General features: G+C 42.9%; 1 protein-coding gene across 3 annotated transcripts in view; it reads right to left on the bottom strand.

The window, feature by feature from the left end:
- Positions 1-19,960: 19,960 nt before the first annotated feature.
- Shld1 (shieldin complex subunit 1) overlaps positions 19,961-21,367 on the bottom strand; it is a 61,963-nt gene continuing 60,556 nt past the window's right edge. For all 3 annotated transcript variants that reach the window (XM_052183704.1, XM_052183703.1, XM_052183707.1), the window contains one exon: positions 19,961-20,831. In XM_052183704.1, the coding sequence (XP_052039664.1) occupies positions 20,389-20,831 (443 nt within the window). In that variant the 3' untranslated portion in view covers positions 19,961-20,388. The remainder of the gene's footprint in view (positions 20,832-21,367) is intronic.

The raw sequence follows: 21,367 nt of genomic DNA, 5'->3' as shown, positions 1-21,367 counted from the left end.
GTCCGATCTCAGTGAAAAGTCTCTGGACAGGTAGTTTACATCTCATCAGGGCTAAGGAGATGTCATCTTGTCACATCACTTGGTTGCTTTTGCAGTTTTTATCTATCTACCAGGCACTTAAAGGCTCAGTTATGCCTGAGTTTCAAGGCCTCCTGCAGCCTCCATTAGAAGAGATGCAGAGAATTCAGCATCAGACCACATATGCCTAGCCTAGAGTCTGAGTCCTGGTGATCTATCTCCCCAGTCACTTCCACTGTCATCTAAGATTCCGTAGTGTATAGTTTGGGAAATCTCAGATACAATCCCATCAAGGCTGCATGATTTTGAATACAAAGCTGCATGATTTTGAATACAAAGCTTCACTCTGTGAAGCTTTAACCTCCTTATCTCTAAGAGAAGGATAATGAGGGGAGTCTCAGAAGCCACAATGAGGGAGCAAATGAACTTGCTTTTATAAGCCCCTACTCTGTTAATACATGGGAGAATTCAAGATATGGTGGGTTCATTGTCACTGAAATATCATATTTTGAGATGTAGTTTCATATGATAAATCTCAGCCTTTTAAATTCCAAAATTCAATGGGTGTTTAAAATGGTTTTTAAACTCTTGCAGAGTTGTAACACACTGCCACAAATCATCAGCACTCTATATAATGAATGGTGTCTGCCGAGGTCCAGCTCAGCATCCAGGTAATCAAGGAAGGCAGTGAGGTGGCATCAACAGGGGCCAAAACCTGATGACTTTTGGCAATTTAACTCCTGTTGATAGCATCAGAGGAATTAAGAAAAAAAGATTATTGCTTGGGCTCTTTTTGCTTTGACTTATGCATGGGCCTCTCGCTGTCTAGGCAAGAGGATGAGAGTGCCTTAACAACTCTTTGTGAGCCTAAGAGAAAAAGAAAGTTAGGCACACACACAGGTGCACCCATACTGAATGAAGCAGAAAAGGATTGCAATGCCACTGTATTGTTGTTCTTAGTTTTTATACCTTCTCAGGATAATTGATCACATAGTTTTAAAAGAATTTTTACATTTCATAAGTAAGTTTAAGTAAGTTTAGTTCATGTCGTGGGTCGATAAATCTTAAGAAGTTGCAGCAGAATTGTTTACATTTCTTTCCATTAAGACTAGAGATTAAAGACTATTAAGAGATTAAAGATTCGTTATTTTCTAGTTCCACAAGTTCATTATAAGTTTAAAGCAATAGTTTTTATGTTACAAGTTAGCAGTCTTGTCAAGAGATAAATCATCAGCCTTGTGTCCATCATTTATGTCTTTGCACCTACAATAAATCGCTCATTTCTGGTTTATTATCTTTATTTACCAGATAGTGGCCTCATTCCTAACCTAGACTGTAAATTTGTTCCAAGCCTGATTTCTTTTCCTAATGCAGTTAGCCCATGATACATGATGGTTTACAGAGAACTCTATTTGTAGCTTTTATTCTATAGGTGCCTTGAAATTATTTGTATCAATTTAGGAATTCTATAAAATCATTATCAGGAATTATGAAATAATCAATTCATCTACATAGCATTACAGCATGAAAATACATCTTCATAATGTTTCTGCAGGAAAACTGCCCAACAGAGTAGGTAAATACCCAGAAAATCATTAAGCTATGTAATACTGGCAGGGAATGCATTATTAGCATTGAGAAGCAATCCTGAGATAAAGTCTTTGGGGACGTTGCCTCCAGAGAACACCCATAGCAGCCATGGGAACAGTGGACCATCTCTAGAAAACTCGCTTGCTTGCTCACTTTGCCTTTCCTCAATGGCTTCTGACAGGCTTCCTCACTTGTCTCTCTGCTTCTGTCCTTGTCTCCTCACAGTCTATCCTCCACATAGCAGTCAGGCAGAATATACTAAAATAATTGATCAGTTTCCTCTAAGACAAGAAAACAATAACAACAGAAAAATAACCCAAAATAGCTTTAGGAAATCTCAAAATCTGGCAAGATGCACTAGACCCCTTTCTCCCCAAGTATATATAAGCTCGAAGATTGCTGAGACATGCTTTTAGACAAGCTGAGCAGACTAGAAGCTTATACAAACCAAGCTGCATAGAAAGGATATTCTCCAACCTATTTGGCTACCTGCAGGTTGTGTAGTATGTTCCAGGTTTCCAGCTTTTGTGAACTATCACTCATGCTGGGATGGGTTTTGATGATACAGCTATCACCAAAACAGATAAGTCACTTCTGTTCCTGTAAGTAACACCAATAAAATTCATTAACTCACCAATTTTGTACTTTTGATATCCTTACCTTCCTTCTGTTGTTGGTTCCTCAACTGGGGTATAAAAACATTTGTTTGTTTATGTCTCCCCAGGGATAGTGTCACACAAGGTTCTGTCACTCACTCCTGTGCTCAAATTACCCCAAGCCAAAGGCTGACAGTAGTTGCTAGCCCTTCGAGATTTGGTTTCTATCATCCTTCTCATTTCCCATCTCAGTACCCCATTCTTCACTGCCGTCTCCACCATTCCAGACAGTCTTCTGCCACGGGTCTTTTGCACTTAGTATATGCCCTCATGCAGAGCAAGAGGCATGTGGATAGTAGCAAGAAAAGTGAGAGGGTTGATTAAGAAAGGATATAGTTCCAAGGGAGGAAGTGGCCCTAAGGGATTTCAGCAGGCAACTGGCCCTCTCTGCAGAATCGAGACCTTTATGTTCCCTTAGTGCGGGACTCATCGGTAGCATGGGTGTCTCTGCACAGGCTTTGTTCCATGTAGTTGTACATATTTCACACTGCTCACTTAGCAACTTAAACATCCACCCAGAGATGTGAGCTTTAGTATTACAATGGACCAGACCACCTTCAGACTCTAGAGTGCCTCTGTGTCTCTGAGCCAGAGGTGGGTCTCAGTGGGTCTTGGGATGGGTCTAGCCTTCCTCATTCACTTTAAAATTGTTTAATTTAATTCATGATCGATAGTGGTGGTGGTAGTGGTGAAGGGTGTGTGTGTGTGTGTGTGTGTGTAGTCACCTGTGAGGGAACTTTTAGAGGTCAGAGGACAACTTTCAGGAGTTGATTTTCCTCTTTCTCTATGGATTCCAGGGCTCATACTCAGGTTCTCAGGCTGTGTGGTAAGTGCCTTTCCCTGCTAAGTCATTTCACTGATCCTGCCCATGTGTTTTTATTACGTGCTAAGTTTATGAGGCTTTGCATAAAGCCTTCTAAGCTTCACTTTTTGCTCTACTCCTCTGCCTCATCACCATATTATAATGATTTTTTGGGGCCTGGTGTTAATTGGGAGTCATCCCTACAAATAAAGTAAATATTAATAGTTTTTTACTTTATACAATGTAATATACTAGACCCTAAGAGTTCCATCTTTGGAGGCAAAAAAAAGTCCATAAATTGATTATTTAAAAAAATGACTTTTATGTAATGCTGTCAAATTCCTAGGTGTCTTAGTTAGGGTTTTACTGCTATAAACAGACACCATGACCAAGACAACTCCTATAAAGGACAATATTTAATTGGAGCTGGCTTAGAGGTTTAGAGGTTCAGTCCATTATCATCAAAGCGGGAGCATGCCAGCATCTAGGCAGACATGGGGCTGAAGGAGCTGAGAGTTCTACATCTTCATCTAAAGGCAGACAGGAGAAGACTGACTTCCAGGCAGCCTCCACAGTGACACACTTCCTCCAACAAGGCCACACCTACTCCAAAAAGGCCATACCTCTTAATAGCACCACTCCCTGGGCCAAACATATTCAAACCACCACACTATATAAAATAAATATTGGATTATTTAAAATTCCTCATTAACTTTTATTGGCATTTTCAATGTTTGGATGTTTTCTATAGGATATAGTTCTTCACAAATACAACCAGACAGAATATTTATTTAGAATTTTTAAAAATTAAAAACCTATAGCAATGAATAAAAGAATATCTGAGCTGGGCATGGTGGTGTACTCCTTTAATATTCGCACTTGGAAGGCAGAGACAGTCAGATCTCTGAGTTTGGGACTAGTATGGTCTATGTAGTGAGTTCCAGGGGACATCCAAGGCTATGTAGAAAGACCCTATCAAGAAAGAAAGAAACAAAGAAACAAAGAAACAAAGAAAAAAGCAAATGAACAAAGAAAGAACGAAAGAAACAAAGGGAGAGAGAGGAAGAAGAGGAGGAGAAAAGAAAAGGAAAGGAAAGGAAAGGAAAGGAAAGAAAAGTTAACAAAACTAAAAATAAAGAATTGCTGGCAAGAATTGGGAGGCAGAGGCAGGCAGATTTCTGAGTTCAAGGCCAGCCTGGGCTACAGAGTAAGTTCCAGGACAGCCAGGGCTACACAGAGAAACCCTGTCTCGGAAAAACCAAAAAAAAAAAAAAAAAAAAAAAGAATTGCTGGCTTCTTCTGTCCCTAAGGATAGACAAGGATGAATACCGACTGAAATTTTTGGAAAAAAAAAAAAAACCACAATGACATAAAAAGGTTAATCTGCTTTGAAACTGTGCCTGGAGGCAACCCTTGTTTTAGGAGAAAACATAATGGTCTCCAAGAAGCCACATGTTTTGAAGGAAGCTGAGTTACAGCACGCAGCAGCCATCTCCACAGGCTTCCCTGGATTTGCTCCAGTTTCTCTTACTTCCTTGTTCTCTGTTTCACTCACAGGCATCTTTATAGCTCTGTCTTGGCGGATAAGTCAGCTCTCCCAAGGAAAACTGCTTAGGGGAAGGTAGCAGTGCTGGCTGCCATGCTACCCAGAAAATCCCAGCTTTGTAAATTGGTCCGGTTTTGTTAACTTCTCTGAGGCCCCAGGAGCCTTGGTGAAGCAGTGGGGGCTGCAGCTCCCCATACCCCGGTCAATGCTTTCCAGGCAGACCACTTTGGGTAGAACGAGGTGAGACAGTTGTGTCCTCGGCCCTGAGAGGCTGGAAAGCACAAGTATGTAAGATGAACACCTGCACGCTCACAGTTTCCTTCAGTCTCAGATCTGCCCCTCTGCATTGCCTCGAGATTACAGACCTATGCTACCACACTTGGCTTCTATGGATGCTGGCAATCTAAACTCCACTTCTCCTACTTTTGCAGCACCCACTCCACTGACTGAGCCAACTCACCAGCCCTCTAATATGGTTTCTATTAAAAGGATAGCTTATCTTCAAAAATTGTGATGATTTAATACTCCAAATTATAAATAGATGTATGTGAGTTGTCCTGGCTAGTTTCATGTCAACTTGACACAAGCTAGAGTCATTTGAAAAGAGGAAATTCAATTGAGAAAATAACTCTATAAGATCTAGCCTTAGGGCATTTCTTAGTTGGTGATTGATGGGTGAGGGTCCAGCCCATTGTGGGTGGGGCCATCCCTGGGCTGGTGGTCTTAGGTTTTATAAGAAAACAGGATGAGCAAGCCATGAAGAACAAGCCAGGAAGCGGCCCTGCTCCACGGTCACTGCGCAAGCTCTTGTCTCCTTGTTCCTGTCCTGCTTGAGTAGTTCCAATCCTGACTTCCTTCAGTGATGGACTATAATGTGGTAGTGTAAGCCAAATAAATCTTTTCTTCCCCAACCTGCTTTTGGTCATGGTGTTTCATTAAAGCAATAGAAATCCTAATTTAGACATGGGTAGGCCCTTAAAATACCCTGATCAGATACTTCATATATGTTTCCAAAGTTTTATTATAAAAAATTCAAACAGAAAATATTTGAAAGAAATATCTGCATTCACATATATTAAAGTTTACCATTAATAGTTTACTCTGATTGACTCATGTCTGTCCATCTGGGATGGTTAGTGTTGTCAACCTGACAGAATTCAGAATCACCTAGGGAAATGGGACTCTGGACATACTTTTGGGGGGTTATCTTGCAAATGCCTGTCTTTAAAAAAAACAAGAAAGCAAACAAACCAGACTATTCATTAATATAAGATTACATGGAAAACCTCAGATGAGTCTTTAAAATCATCCAGAAAACATCAGGAGGATGTCCATGTTCCAGACTAACTGAAGAACTGTTTCTACATTAACCCACACCCCAGCCTCTCTTGGACATTGCCAAGTTGCCTACTCACAGCCAAAGCTCAGTTTAGGCAAATACTGCCCACAGCCTTAAAGGAAGCCCATCTCTTTCCCCTAGAGTAGAAATTCCATTAAGATGTAACTCAGTGGCAGAGTGACTGCTCAGGTGTTCAAGGCCCCGAGGTGGAGCCTAACACCACAGCAAACAAGCACCTGTGAGTTTCTTCCCATACAAGAGTCTTCATGTTCAGCAAACCATCAGCTGCAAGCACACTGACTGCAGACTGTAGTGTCTTCTGGTAGCCTGCTTTGCTCCGTGGAAGGAGTAAGAGTCGGCCAGTAAGCACTCCTTCAGCGTGTGGCCTGTAAGCACTGTTGAAAGGCTAACCCTGTAAGATGGCAGGCATTACTGAGCAATTTGTGTCAGTGAGAATTTTGGTTTTGGAAGTGGCAGAGCTGTGTTTCTGCCGATTGATTCTGGAGGCTTCCTGCTGGGGTTTGAATGTTCAGGGGAAAGAGAGGATAGCAGACACAGTGAATTCGGGGTCTCAGGTCCTGAGGGTGACTCTCCCCTTGTTCTCTGTTTCACTCACAGGCATCTTTATAGCTCTGTCTTGGCAGATAAGTCAGCTCTCCTTTGAGTCCTCAGATCCTGTGAATTCTAGTCTTGGTTCTAACTAGCAGCATCTGTCTATCAAAGGGCATCATCTAGTAGCTAAGGTCTGCTTTGTTCCTGAACACTGCAGTGTAGTGCTGAAAACAAGTGTCTCCCAGTCGCTGTCTTAACCAGACAAGTTCCCCTCTCACTGTATGTGAAGAATTCTGAGGCTTACTTTCTGCCCTGTTGACCAGGCTCTCCCAGTAGGATTCATCTCTACTTGGCCATTTATTTGGTAACATCATCTTTTTGGTTTCCAAACTCTCCATGAAGAAAAAGGGCTTTCATTTGAATTTGTTCCCTGGGGTCTGTTTCTGAGAGGAACATAAACTAGACTCACAGGCAGAGAAGAGCACCCTAGGGGTCTTCCCAGTTCATTGCAATCCTTCAAGGCAACCAGAAAGCAGAGATGTATATGCCAAACACCCCAACCCAGGAAATTCAAGGGCACCTTTCCCCCTCCCCTCCCTCCCCACAATCGCCTGATGTCATGGTGTCAGCTGGGGCCTCATGTTACTAAACCACACAACACTCTCTGCCTTATGGAATCTGAGAGCCATCAGCAATACCCCAAAGTACAGAGGCACAAATTCAAGTCAGCTCTGAACCCAGTCTGGTGGCTCTCAGCTCGGCATGCTTTCACAAGCCGCTCTCAGTGCTGACAGAGCCTCCAAGAAGAAATCTTAACACTCACTCTGAGGTCTGAGCAAAGCCAAGTAGACACACTGTGCTTGGTTCTCCTTTACGATTGGCCCAGGTGACACCAACATGCAGAAAGAAGCTTTTCTTTTTTTTTTTTAAAAAAAACTCTTCTTTAATGAGGAGCCTTTGCAAACTTGGCATGCAAAATAGTATTGCTGCTTGTCTGGGGATGGGATGCATTAGGGGAGAGAATAAAGGGATGCTTTAACGGGTAACGACTGTAGCCTATGCTAACCAAATCCAAGGACATATAATGTAGCTTATAATTGCACAGAGGAGGGCCAGAGTTAGGGACATCCTATCTGGACTGTCTCCAAAATGTGACTGGTGACTCCTCCTGTCCAATGTCCATACATTTTATACCAGGTTTTAGAAACTTGCCATCTGTCCTTCTGGTCAATTCCCTTAGCAACGCATTGTCCTTTTATTAAAGTCAGGCAGAGTTCATTTCTCCCCATGCAACCCAGAACCTTGACTGACAGAGAAATCAATAACCCATAATAGAGCCTCTTCTGGGCTCTTGTGGAGGGAGGATGTGGGTTGTGATGGGGTCCTCTGCTAAACTGTTTAGTTTATATTCCTGTTGTGAAGTTATGTGATTTTTACATGCTGTGCTGGCCAGCTGAGACTCTCAGCTAACAGAAATTTGCCATGCTTAACGGCGATGGGAGAGGATATGGGAAAACAGCCTTATGAAACCAGAAATTTGGTCCAGACCAAATCTCAGTGTCCTAAATTACTATGTGTGTGCACAAGGTGAAGGAAATGAATGTACCTGGAGAACATTGTTTTGCTGTCAAGGCCATGAAAGGCCGTGGTTCATATTATGTTCACTGGCGACTACGTCATGCTGCTGTGGATAACAGCGATCTAAATAGTTCTGTAACTCATTAACATAAATGGACTACGGGGCTTTGTAGACAGTGAGTCACTTTTCTCCATCCTTCTCATAAGCAAGGGAAAGGTCACACTGTAGCAAAATGCAGGGGGGAAAAGGTTAAAAAATTATGCGTCAGGAAATCTTTCTTGGTTGATGATAAATAAGCCAATGAATTTGGGATGTGGTTTCAAAGGAGCTCTTTTAGATGTAAAACTTTAAAGATTTATTTTGTTATGTATTTATGTGTGTTATGTGTGAATGCATGTGCATGTGAATATCTATGGAGGGCAGAGGGGGTGGAGATCCCTGACAGCTGGATTTACAGGTGGTTGGGTGTCACCAGATATGGGTGCTGGGACCTGAACCTCGGTCCTCTGAAAGAACAGCCAATGCTCTTTACCACCGAGCTACCTCTCTAGCCCTCAGTTCAGTATTAAAAGAAGAGACTACTGCAGTTTGAAAGATGATTCTGGAGTAGTTCAACCACATGTAGCCACAAATCTTTTTTTGGATCCTTATTCCAATAGTGAGAGAACTGAGGAAAATTCAACATGGACCAATGGATATCAAGGAATTGACTATTTCCTTGGGAATATTAGTGGTACTGTGGTTGAACAAAAGAATGAAGCTGGGTATGGTGGTACACACATGGAATCAGAGCACTCCAGGTAGGGCAATCGGAAGCTCAAGGATGTCTTCAGCTACATACCAAGTTTGAGGCTAGCCTGGGCTAGTATATTCCTATCCCCCATCTTCAAAAGCTTTATCCATAGGGTATAACTGCTGAACTTGTTTAGGCAATAGAGCAATGCCTGAGATTTGTTACAAGACACTCTAGTGCAGGGCTGTATTGTATTTTGGCTGCTGGAGCAGCTGCTTCCAGCCCCACATGAACCAGATATACTGAGCAGGCCAGTTATCCCACTGTTTGCAAAGCAGAGGTAGGAGAATCACCTTGAAAATCTGGGGCCAGCCTGGGCTTCATAGTAAGTTCTAGGTCAGCTGTGGCTATACAGAGACTGTTTTCAATAAACAAAACAAGCAAATAGGCTTGGGGGACCCCAATTTGTTAATAAAGATATTTAAAACATATACATTTGAAATGTCCATGTTTACATCTAAACATATATATATACACATAGACATATATGTATAGACAATATGTATAGACACATATGAATGCTACGAGTAAAATAGCATACAAGTGCTACCCAGAGCCCACAGCTCACATAGGAATTTTATGTAATGATTCAAGTTGAGCCTTTTGGTTTTACAAAAGAAGTTTTAGGTAAACAGGCTGTAATTTGCTGGAGTATGAGCTTGAGAAATTTGTATTATGTAACAAACTCTAGTTATGTAACAGAACTGCTTTAGGGCATGGATCCTGTGAGATGCCTGCCCCTTCTGTCTCCATAGCATTCAACCCAGGGCTGCAGAGTAAATGGTGTTTAATAAACGTGGGCTGATGGACTAAACTCAGGAAATGAATTGTTATGAAGAGCAGTTTAATTCTCCGTGCACTTACTCCACACTGCTCAATCAATTTGGAAACCAGGCTCCCAGATCCACCCTCTTTGGGGATTTGTCACAGCGTTTGAGCTTGAGGGGAATTTGGAAATGTACTAATGTCCTCACATGGTGGAGGCAGAGATAAGGGCTTGAGGGGTTACGGGACATCCTGGTTGCTACGGGCATGTTGTTTGTTAGCTCACACCTGCAGTATGACAGTTCTTAGTGGCTTTCAAAGGGCACAAACCTATCTCCTGCTTGTTCTCGGCTTTAAATGTCTGTGGTTTCAGCTAAGGATAGAAAGAAGTCATTGGAATGCTTCACCATGATGCTGAATGAAAGACATAATGATGGAGAAGGAACAGAATGGCTTTGGAGGTTCCTATCCAAACGGCATAGAAAGGCAGAGTAAGCGGCTTGGACCCAGCATGGTCTTAGAGTCATGCTTCATCTTGCTGACGTTCAGGAAAATGGGAGGCCTCTGTGGGGGTGACTTGCAAAGACCTTGTGTGTCTTGGTAGTGTCAAGGAGGGAGAAAGACTGAGAGATCTGTATCAGGGAGAACCTGAAGGGGTCTTAAACAGATAAAAATTCAAATCAGGTGGTGAACATTGGGAAGAAAAGGCAAACACAAGAGTTTGTGAGGTTTATCTTGTTTTGTTTTGAAAAAGTCCTTCCTATCCTTTATGGAAGGTCCTTTCAAGAGTGGCCTCCAATGAATCATGTCTCTGTACATCTTCTCTTGCATAGTCCTTTGTCATAATGTCTCTGAAATTGAACATGTACCTTACTTTGACCCATGAGGCATTGGTAAATATGCTGCAAGTAGAGTCTTAAAAATGCTTTGTGTAGTGGGAGTGGAAAATGCCCTTGGAATTTGCCAATTGTTCTCCACATGATGGTCTGGGCAAAAGCTGGCCCCAGTGGGTAGACTTGCATATAAGGTCGTCTCCAAGTGTCCAGCACAAACAGATCTGCCAGATGGACAAAACTACGGGAGTAGCCACCAAATAGCTGCTTAGCCAACTCTGTCAGAATTTGGGGACCTCCCCCCACTCCTTTTGAAATAGGATCTATGTAGCCTAGGTTGGTTTTGAGCTCTCTACCTTCTTGCTTCCGACTCCTGAGTGCTGCTATTGTTGGCGAGTACTACCTAACGCCTGGCTCTTCACTGCATGTATTTAGTATTATTATTACTTTACATGGACTAGTGTGGGTGGACTCCTGCTATGCCATGTGTAGGGACCATGGGGCCACTTCGGGGAGCAGGTTCCTTCCCCTCTTTCACCTTTATGTGGATTCCAAGGTTCAAACTCAGATAGGCAGACTTGTATGGCATGTACTTTACCTACTGAACCACCTCTCTGGCCATCTTCAGTGTTTTAACATGGAATTTAAATTTTGTTCTAAGTGCATATCATCTGCATCTGTGAGAAATAATAGATATCCTGCATACCCTGCATAGATATCTGCAGTCCTCACAGAACTTCCCTCATCAACTTCGTCCTCCAAAGCATACTATCGCAACTAGGATATTGTGATTTGTAGATGATGTGGTCAGATTTCTCCATTTGATTTGTACTCATTTGTGTACCTTCAGTTGGGTGCAGTTTTCTCATATGTAGGTTCTACATCTTGGGTAGAAGAGGCTGTGGAAGTTTTCAGTGTCACCCACACTTTCATGGTACCCCCGTAGTTTATAAAGAGTTTGGGCACCATTTGCATGCATATACACTGACCACTTATTGATGGAGGTCTCATGAAGCCTGGGACACAGCAATGATTCACTAACTTAAAGACTGGAAAACTTAGGCCCAATGATGCTCCTGCTCATGCATGACCAAATCTCAAACCCAGGCTTTCTTGTCTTTGCATTCCAAAGTCTTATCAGGTTATACCCACTTCCTGGGGTTAGACAATGGAAGCAGGAGGGAAGAGATGGTCAGAGAAAACTACGATTAAGTGAAGGGCTTGGTAGGTTGGCTGTGTACACAGGTATTGATTTGCTTCCTTATTTTAAGATACAGACCTGTAACTCCATGACAGAATATGAAACAGGAAAGAAAGTAGGCTGGGGGTGTTAGATGGGAGAGGGGGGCAGGCACTATAGCATCCTTGCAGTCAGGGATAATGACCTAAATGTTCCTTTAGAGCCTTGCAGCAGGCACTGAACATCTCATGGGAGGGGGATGGGACTTGAAGGCAACTCGAAGATTCTCACAATTTAATATGCAAGAATTACAGTCTCATGAGCTACTGTCATGTCATCTGACAGTAGGCTCCAAGGCTGAAGAAAAGCAGGGAGTGGGCAGGGATGCTAAGTCTTGTGTCTTCTGTGAATGCACCACCCACAGAGACAGCAGGGAGAAAGATTTGCTTGGAATGCTTTGAGGTTTCTTGGTAAAGTACTATCTGTGATGCACAGCTCCTGGGGAATTAAGGATAAAGAGAGAATGAGGCCGACACACTGCCTGCAAGCAGATGGGTCTGCCCTGGTCCACAAGCCTATCTCCTGAGAGAATGGCTTATACCAATGCGACCTTACTCACAAGGTTGAGTTCTCCCATGCATAGGGAAGGTGATTTCCCTCCGGGAGAAAGCAGGGTCATCGAGAGCTGAATGCTATAAGTGACTGAGGAGAACAGAAAACAATAAGCACACTGAACCCAGATGTGCACACTGAGCCCAGATGTGGCAGAAGAGACAGCCTGACATTTATTGGGGTTTACAGAAACCTTCAGCATGCTAATGAGGTTGCTCTGACCTGCTTTATTACACCTCTGCTGAAGTATTTTTAAAGCTTTATTTATTTAATTTTGTGAGTAGACCATTGCTCTCTTCAGACACACCAGAAGACGGCATCAGATCCCATCACAGATGGTTGTGAGCCACCATGTGGTTGCTAGGAACTGAACTCAGGACCTCTGGGAGAGCAATCAGTGCTCTTAACCACTGAGCCATCACTCCAGCTCCTCTGTTGAAGTATTTTAAGGTACTTAGGATTCTGACATTTTACATACAGACCCTTTTCAGACATCTCTGAAGCATGAGGACATGTTTGTACACCTCGTTCAGTAAGTAGAAATCCTGGAGCACTGTGTTTTCTGAACTGGACTGAATAGACTAGGCATGGTGATCCAAACAGGCAGCTCCCAGTCTTTGTTCTTTTGGTGAGGCAGGGAGACATTCAAACCACACGTTGCCTTACATGTCTTTGGTGTGATCAAGTTCATGATGCTGAGGTAGTGAATAAACTCAATGCCTCCTAGTGGTTCGGGGAAGAAAAGAAAGGTATAGAAAGGATGGTCTGGAAAGGTCTCTCTGAGAGAGGGTCCCTCCAAGGGGAAGTAGTTGCATGAAGGGCAATCCAGACCAGGGAGTTAAGTATGGGCTGGGGCCATCTTGTACCTGCTAGCTCCATGCGTCACTTTGCCCATCTTTGAAGCTGACATCTGGGAATACAACCACGCTATCTTAAACCATGCTGGCTAAGGAGGTGACACGTGACAGAGGCCACCACCAACTGCCTTTGTTTTTCACCCATTTGTTTAATTACAAAGGTGATGTACACTTTCCTATTAGAGTTCCTTCCTCTGATTTTTTTTCCTTTTACTGAAAATAGCTTTTTTCTCATGTAATACATCTTGGTTATGGTTTCCCCTTCCTCTGCTTCTCCCTGCTCCTCTCACCTCCCCTCCCATCCAGACCGACCTCCTTTCTGTCTCTCATTAGAACAAAAACAGGTTTCTAATGGATAATAATAATAGAATAAAACAAGATAAAACAAAAACTAGCATGTCAGAACTGAACAAAACACTCAAAAGGAAAAGAGCCCAAGAGAAGGCTCAAGAAACAGCGACCCACTCGTTCACACGCCCAGGAGGCCCATAAAACCACTAAACTGGGAGCCACCAATAGATATGCAAGGGATCTGGAGGGTAAAAAAGAGGAGAAAGTTAATATATAAGTAAAATAAAAATAAAAACAATAAGATACAATTTAAAAAGCCCTGGCACAACATTATGAGACAAGAAAGTTCCAAAGACACCATTTGAGTTTGTTTTCTGTTGGCTGTCTACTGCTGGGCATGGAGTTTGTTTCCCTAGTGAGACAGCCATAGAAGAAATTAAAATTTCAATTGTAAGTGGTTATCAGTTGGAGATTACTTCTGGGTTAGGAATGCAGAGAGTGTCTCTTCAGCTCTAGGGCCTGGTTTTCTTGGTGTCCCCGATGCCCTCTGGCGCTGAAGCTCTTTCTGCCCCCGTCTTTTACTATGTCCCTCAACTTTTATGTGTGTGACTATAACCTCATGGTTTTGCTGTCTTTATAACAAAGTTAGCTTAGAGCTGGATCACTTGACATGTAGCCTCTGTCACCTGCCAGTTCAGGATGCTCACCTCTGCTTCACAGCCAGGTCGCTGGCAGCAGGCTCCACCCACTCCAGCCTCACACTGTCTTCTTTGTGGCTTTAGCCTTTTTGCAGAAACAGGGAATGACTCTGGTTCCTAGCACCACTTTCCTTGGCAGACAACAGGTTCCTGCCCTTCTTGTACTGTGTCTCTTGGTGGGTCTGCGCCTGCCATACTTCCTGAAGAAAGCCTTGTGGGTTTTAGGAATGTTCACTGTGTTTTCAGGAGTAAGGCCATTGGGCATGAAGGGCAATCCAGACCAGGGAGTTAAGTATGGGCTGGGGCCATCTTGTACCTGCTAGCTCCATGGGTCACTGGACACAGAAAGAGAAAAGGGAGGAGGCTAGAAGTGGAAGGCCAGGCCTCAACTTTTATGTTGTCAGGACTGTTAGCCCTGCTCTCTGTTTTAGGAAGAGCTTCTCATGTCAGTTATCAAACATTAACCTATAGTGCCATCCATAATTTTCATAGTGCTGTTTTCTTATTTCAGTAGTTAACCCATAAGGAATTTATTTTTTGCATGCATTTTGAGGTGCAGATCTCACCCCTTATTAGATTCATTTTTAATTTTTCTACATTTAGTTATTGTATTTTATGTATGTGAGTATTGTCTGCATATATCTATATAGATATAGATATGCACCACACACATGACAGGTGCATGTGGAGGTCAGAAGACAGTATCAGAGCCCCTGGTGGTATCTGCAGTTACTAGCAGTTGTGACCCACAGTGTGGATACTGGGAACCAAATTCAGGTCCTCTGCAACAGTAAAAAGGATCATGAAATGTTATGTTTGTTTATTTGTTTGTTTGAGACAGGGTTTCTCTGTGTAGCCCCGACTGTCCTGGAACTAGCTCTGTAGACCAGGCTGGCTGCAAACTTCAGAGATGCACTTCTGCCTCTGCTGGAACTAAAGGTGTGCGTCATCACTGCCCAAAGAAATGCTATCTTTAACAAATTCTTAGTCTCCAAAAGTATTGCAACCTATACTTATTCACTTGTTGAATCCCCAAATCATTTCCTGTTGTCCTGGACTACAAGGCCAGCAAGCTACAGCTTGCTTGTGAAACTCATCTATACTCTGTCCTTTGGGGAATGTCCTGGGGCTACTCAGGACTTCCTCTATCTGGATGCTTCAAGTTCATTCCAGGGTAGTTTCACACTAACTCTGCATACACTTTTCCCTATTCTGGATGTTTGGTCTCTGCCATGCTTTTTTTTTAAACACTTATTTTATTTCATGTATGAGTCCACTGTCTTCAGACATACCATAAGAGGGCATCGGATCCCATTACAGATGTGAGCCACCATGTGGTTGCTGGGAATTGAACTCCAGACCTCTGGAAGAGCAGTCAGTGCTCAACCACTGAGCCATCTCTCCAGCCCCTCTGCCATGCTTTAAAATGTTTTATTGTCATCTATTAGCTGTATATGACAATGGGTTTCATTATGACACTTTCATACATTTATTACATACTGCATTTCGGTCATGTCCCAGCCTCCCTGTTACTGCCCCCATCCGTGCCTGTCCATCTTCCACTGATCCTGTCCTTTTCCTACTACCTCTTATCTACTTTCTCTCTTTGTAGCCCAGGTAGGGTTATTGGGGTTATTTACAGTAACTGTTGCTACAAACACATCAAAGAAGACATATACATCATTTTCCTAACATATTTTTGCTATTTTTCCATCTTGGTTGTATTTCTAATGATTTGCAAGAACTCTCTGTATTAAAACCCCCTCTATTTACATATTCTATGTATTTTTCTTTATTTTGATCTTGTTATAACTTTACAACTTTTCCCACCTGTTGGAACACGGTCAAAAGAATGACCCTCGGTGAACACTACTTTGGGGAATTGTAAGAGAAGCTCCAAGAAAAAAGGCAGAGGGCCTTTTATCGCAGGTGCATTTTGTTCCCTGGATTGACCTTGGATGTGAATTCGGTGACAAACATTTACATTCAATTTACAAGACATGCTTATTCTTGTCTGATGTCAGAACATTGCTATAGAGCCCAATCTGGTGAAAGGGTGTGCAGAGCACTGTCCTCAGTGTGTCCTGGAACTGGACACAGCCTTCTGCCTTGCTTTCGTGCCAGGCAATTGTGTTTAAACTGGTCTGTCTTGAGAAAGTTCTGGGAAATGGCTGCTCTATCAATATTTAGTAGGTGCCTACTAACGTTTATTTACATGTGTTTCTGAACTCAAACAACCTTCCTTGGATCATTGCTTTCTTTGTTACATTTCTGTATAAAAGTGCACTGACAATGAAGTAAGATTGCCTATAGTATTAGATTAGAGTCTGCCTCATTCTTTCGGGTCCAGATCACAGGGACAGCAAAAAGATCTGCATAGGCTGGCTCAAGTTGACACCACCTGAGGTTTATTTATTTTTTTTTAAATGATTGCATGTGTGTGTGTGTGTGTGTGTGTGTCTGTGTGTATGTGTGTCTGTGTGCCCATGCATACACACCAGTACAATTTCATAGGTCAGAGGACAACCCGTAGACTCAGCTCTCTCCTCCTGCTATGAGGCCATGGGGATGAAACCCAGGCAGATCATCACACTTGGGAGCAAGACCCTATTGAGCCATTCTTGCCAGACCATAATAAAGATGTATGCTTTTAGACAAGTTCATGAAATTTTTTTTCAGTGTTTAGGGTTTTACTTTTTTTGAGCAATTCTTAGAAAGATTTCTCCATTCTAAGACATCCCTCTTTCTCCATATGTGTATGTACACTTTTTCTATATATATATACACACATTGCATATATCTCTCTCACATTTTTTATAATTTAAAATTTCACCATGAAATCCATCCAGAGTATATTTTGATATAAGAAGTGAGATAGGGAACCCAGTCTTCTACTTCGACTCCCCCTCCCAAAGCAGGGAGTTCGTCATTCTGAAACCATGGCTGACAGCTCCATCTTCGGCTTATTATTATTTTTCCTTCCTACGCTGGCTATCAATCCAGCACTGTGTGCATGCCTGGGAACTGGTCTACATCCCTAGCCATGCCTAATTTGAACTGCCACCTTTATTACATATTCAATTTGCATATCTGCTTATACATATTTATGGCTCAACTTTTTCCTTCGATGTATCTATTTTTACATTGGAATTGCTTCAGTTACTAGGCAGAAAATGTTCTCCTATTTGAGCAGGCTACTCTTTTATATTGTCTGGCCATTTGTGTATGCTTTTCTTTTTAAAATAACTTTCACTGTAGCAAAGAGAGAAAACGGTAGCTTGAAACACGGATGTATTCTGTACTTTCTAGTCTACCCTGTAATTGCCCACAACCCCTGTCCTAGGATAGTCTATTCTACTGTATCTTAAACTTCAGCAATTGGGGAAGGGGAGGTGTCATCCCATATTTCTAACTTTTGATGGTGTCACCTACTCTATTATTAATTTTTATCAAATCGGCCTTTTACATTTAAGTACTTATATTAAGCTAACCCTACACAGCTATGTAAAAGCATGGATTAGATGTAGCTTTTGTGTTTCCCTAGCATACTGACTAGAATAGATTAGCAATGAAAGAAATTCTATCCATGTGTTTATCCAGTTTGTGTGCTATCAGCACCTTGAGAAAACTGGTCAGTGTCAACTGCTCTCATCAGTGCGACAAATGGAACCATCCACTTAGAAGGCTCAAGGTTTCACAGGTGGGCTCAGACTGTGAGAATTATTAAGACTGCATATAGGATATATGCACCTATGTGTGCAACTGTGATCCAATATAACATTCAAAAAACCTTTACAAGTTTAAAATGAATGGATGTTTTCTATACTGTTTTGAAATCGCTGATAATAGGATCGGTCACATATATCCTAAAAGAAATCATACAGGCCTGGGTATCACTGAGTGCAGGCTGAGCAGGTGCGGACTCCTGGCCCAGTCCTGAGCTGGGTCATCTGAAGAAACAAGCCTGGGTGCAGGGCAGGACCCTTAGATTCTGCTCAAAGATCTCATCTTCAGGATTTGATGTTTCTGGAACAAAGTGGCCCTCACCAGGGCTCTGCAGATCTGGAAAATGTCACTGCCAATATTGTAAGTCCCCCCCAGTGTTCATGAGATGATAAGATGTCGTGACTGTACCCTCAGTGTTGAAACAGGCAATAGACTGCCAAAGGCCTGAGCTGCAGTATCCTTATCTCTTAGTCTTTATTAAAGGTTCACAGAGATAAATGGAAAAATACCACCCTATCCCCACAGAGATCAAATTAACAGGCAGGATCACAGAGAATCAAATATCGTGTCCTGGACTGTCACAAACACTTACTCCTTTTTAAGCAGACACACGCCATACCCTGAGCTGTTCCGAAGCAACCCTGGCTTTCTCTCTCCACATCCGACTGCCAGGCTTCCTCCTGCCGAACGCCTTCGGCACTTATACCCATGATGCTTCGTCATTCTTTGATACTAAAATCTCTCTTCAAAATGGAACCCGCTACTTCCCAACATGAAGATTTGACATAGTTGTTTGTTTGTTTGTTTGTTTTGTCCTTTAAAAACAAGCAGAGAATAACCCAGATTCCCTCTGTTGATAGCCATGGAAATGAACTGTAAGCATTTCTGTGGCTGAATAATTTTCAGTGACACTCTTCAAGGATGAAAATAATAAAACCTGGAACCTTCTTCACATTTAACCTGCAGGTTTGGGTTGGACACTGCCCCAGTCTTGTGATTATTGAATGGACTGTTGAACGGGAGAGAGGGGGAAAACTGAAACCACATTTGGGAGCATCTCTCAAAGTATGATTCACATTTGATTTCCTACCATGTGAGACCCTCCCATAGGTGCCTTGACCTTTTGATGTGGGGTCTCCAGTGACCTTCCCGGGACCAGAAGCTTGCACACAGCCCTGCTTCTCTTTAGGCTTCTTTCCATTCAAGAATGGTCCCCAGGAGACTCTCCAGTGCACCAACTCTTAGTGTGCCGGCTGCCCCATTTGCATAATCCACTTTCTGAAAAGCTTTGGAGTCTTATGCCAATTAAACTTCACCCTGAGTTTCTCAAATTTAACTGCAGAATGTTGCCAGCTTTTGCTATTCCTCCAAAAGAGGGAAATAAGCCTTTCTCTTGATGTAATTTGCTTGAAGAACTCTATGAGGCTTCCAATTACTGTTCCTGGTGCCAGTTGACGTAATTCTCAAACTGAGGTACAGGATACAACCCGCAGAGTAGAGCATCTGCCAGTGTAAGCCTGAACTAGCTACTTAAAGGGCTCCCTGTCAGGCTAAGCACCTGCCCGGAGGGCAGTCACAGGTGACAGCAAAGCCCTGCTCCAGGCAAGCACTGGCACTGAACTCAGGGTACTGGAGACAGAAGCAGGGTGGGCTTGAGGGACAGCCCATTAGAGGATGCTGGCAGTGGACAGTGAAAAAGTAACAAGGACAGGAAAAAGCTGCCTGGTCAAGGGATTCCTTATTCCCACTAAGCACAAATGAGAAAAGTTACATATTAGGTTTGTGCTCCCGCATCCGTATCCTGAGTGGATGGTTCAGCCCTGTCTCCTCCCCTTCCATGGTGCAATCTAGTAGAGATGAAGAAGCCCTTTATGTGTGAATTTTAGCTTTGTAGATGGAATTCTGGCTTTGGAGAGGAGCCAAAGGTATGATTAAGATGTGACACACTGTTGGAAGAGTATTTAAATCTTTACATTGCTTTAGGCCAATCAATTGGTCCTCACCTACAACTCGGTAAAATTGTTACTCTTGATTCAGCACAGAAATGTATATCCTCCAAACACTCATCTCCCAGAATCCTGTTCTCTGAGGCTTGCTCTCCCAGGAACAGACTGAGTCAGGGATACAGATGTAAGAAGTTTATTAAGAAAAGGTCCTAGAGACACCAGTAGGTGAATGAATTCCTTCCCTGGGGGAAGGAATGAAGCCAAGCAGAGAAGTAATTTCCTGCCAAAGTCCCAGCTCTGACCAGGTCTCCAGGACAGCACTCAGGAGCACAGACTAAGGCAAGAAGCTGGGCTAGGACTCAACCCTCAATGAGTCAGTATCAGCCTTGGTACTAAGGTACCAAGGTAAGTAGGAGGTAGCACACCAAGATGCTTACTGGCTCCATCATCAGATTGCTGATGCTAGCCTCTACCCGCAAAGCTTATGGCTAATGGCTGGAAACAGAAAGATGCCAGAGAACCCCTCCCCTGCCATACATCCATAGACTCTAGGGACTAGGTGACAGCACTTCCTCTCCAGCACTGCCTGCTTTCACATACACCAGCTATGAGTCTTTCATTACAGTCTGCTCCAAGAGGAAACGAATGACCTCTCTTGACAGTCCTGGGGAAGGCTCTTCATTACCCATAGGGCTGCCTTCTTGCTTTAGCGGGTAGAAGCGGGTTTCCCTGGAATGCTGCTGTAAAATAGAACAGCCATCCCTGTGGAAGATGGCCCGGGCCATCTGGAAACTCCGGAGAGCATACCTTTGGCTCTCGTGTCCCTCGATCTCAGAGATTGTCTGAGACAGGCACTGACACACAGATGCAGAAAGTGGATCCCCAGAGCCTGGCGGTGGATGGGCAAATGCTTCATAGAATCTATCCAGGGATTTCCGAAGTCCATCCTCCTCTTCGTTGGGCTCCAATTGGCCTTTCGAGGACGGATCAAGCCAGAAGTTCTCAGAGTTCCAGGAGCCTTTTTGCTCAGTATTTAGAGAACTGCTATCTGCAAGACAAAACACATTCCAATACTCAACACAGGCAACCAAAGGTATCAGAAAGTGGGCTGGTGAGGTGGCTGGCTCAGTGGGTAAAAGTGTTTGCTACACAAACCTAAATGACCTGATGTAGATTCCATAACCAAAGACTGGATGTAGAAAGAGAGAACTGACTCCTGCAAGCTGTCTTCTTATTGTCACAGGCACACGTAGCATTTACTCCCTACAATACCATGCATACACATACAAGTAAAATCTTAAGACCAGAAATCAAACCAACAGTACAAATGCCTCTCTTCATCTCAATACACTTACTACTCCCAAGACACTGACTGTAAGCAGGATCTACTGATTCCAGAAGCACTTCCCATTGTCCTTGGGTTATGCTGCATGCTTGCTCTTATGAACAATATTGTCTTAATCGGGGTTTCATTGCTGTGAAGAAACACCATGACTATGGGAACTTTTATTAAGGACAATATTTAATTGGTCCTATTCCTATTCTAACCATCTAACCAATAATAAATTCCTATTCTAACCATCA

The sequence above is a fragment of the Apodemus sylvaticus genome, chromosome 5, assembly GCF_947179515.1.
Source record: "Apodemus sylvaticus chromosome 5, mApoSyl1.1, whole genome shotgun sequence".
Lineage (NCBI taxonomy): Eukaryota > Metazoa > Chordata > Mammalia > Rodentia > Muridae > Apodemus > Apodemus sylvaticus.
This window is presented reverse-complemented; position numbering and strand designations above follow the sequence as displayed.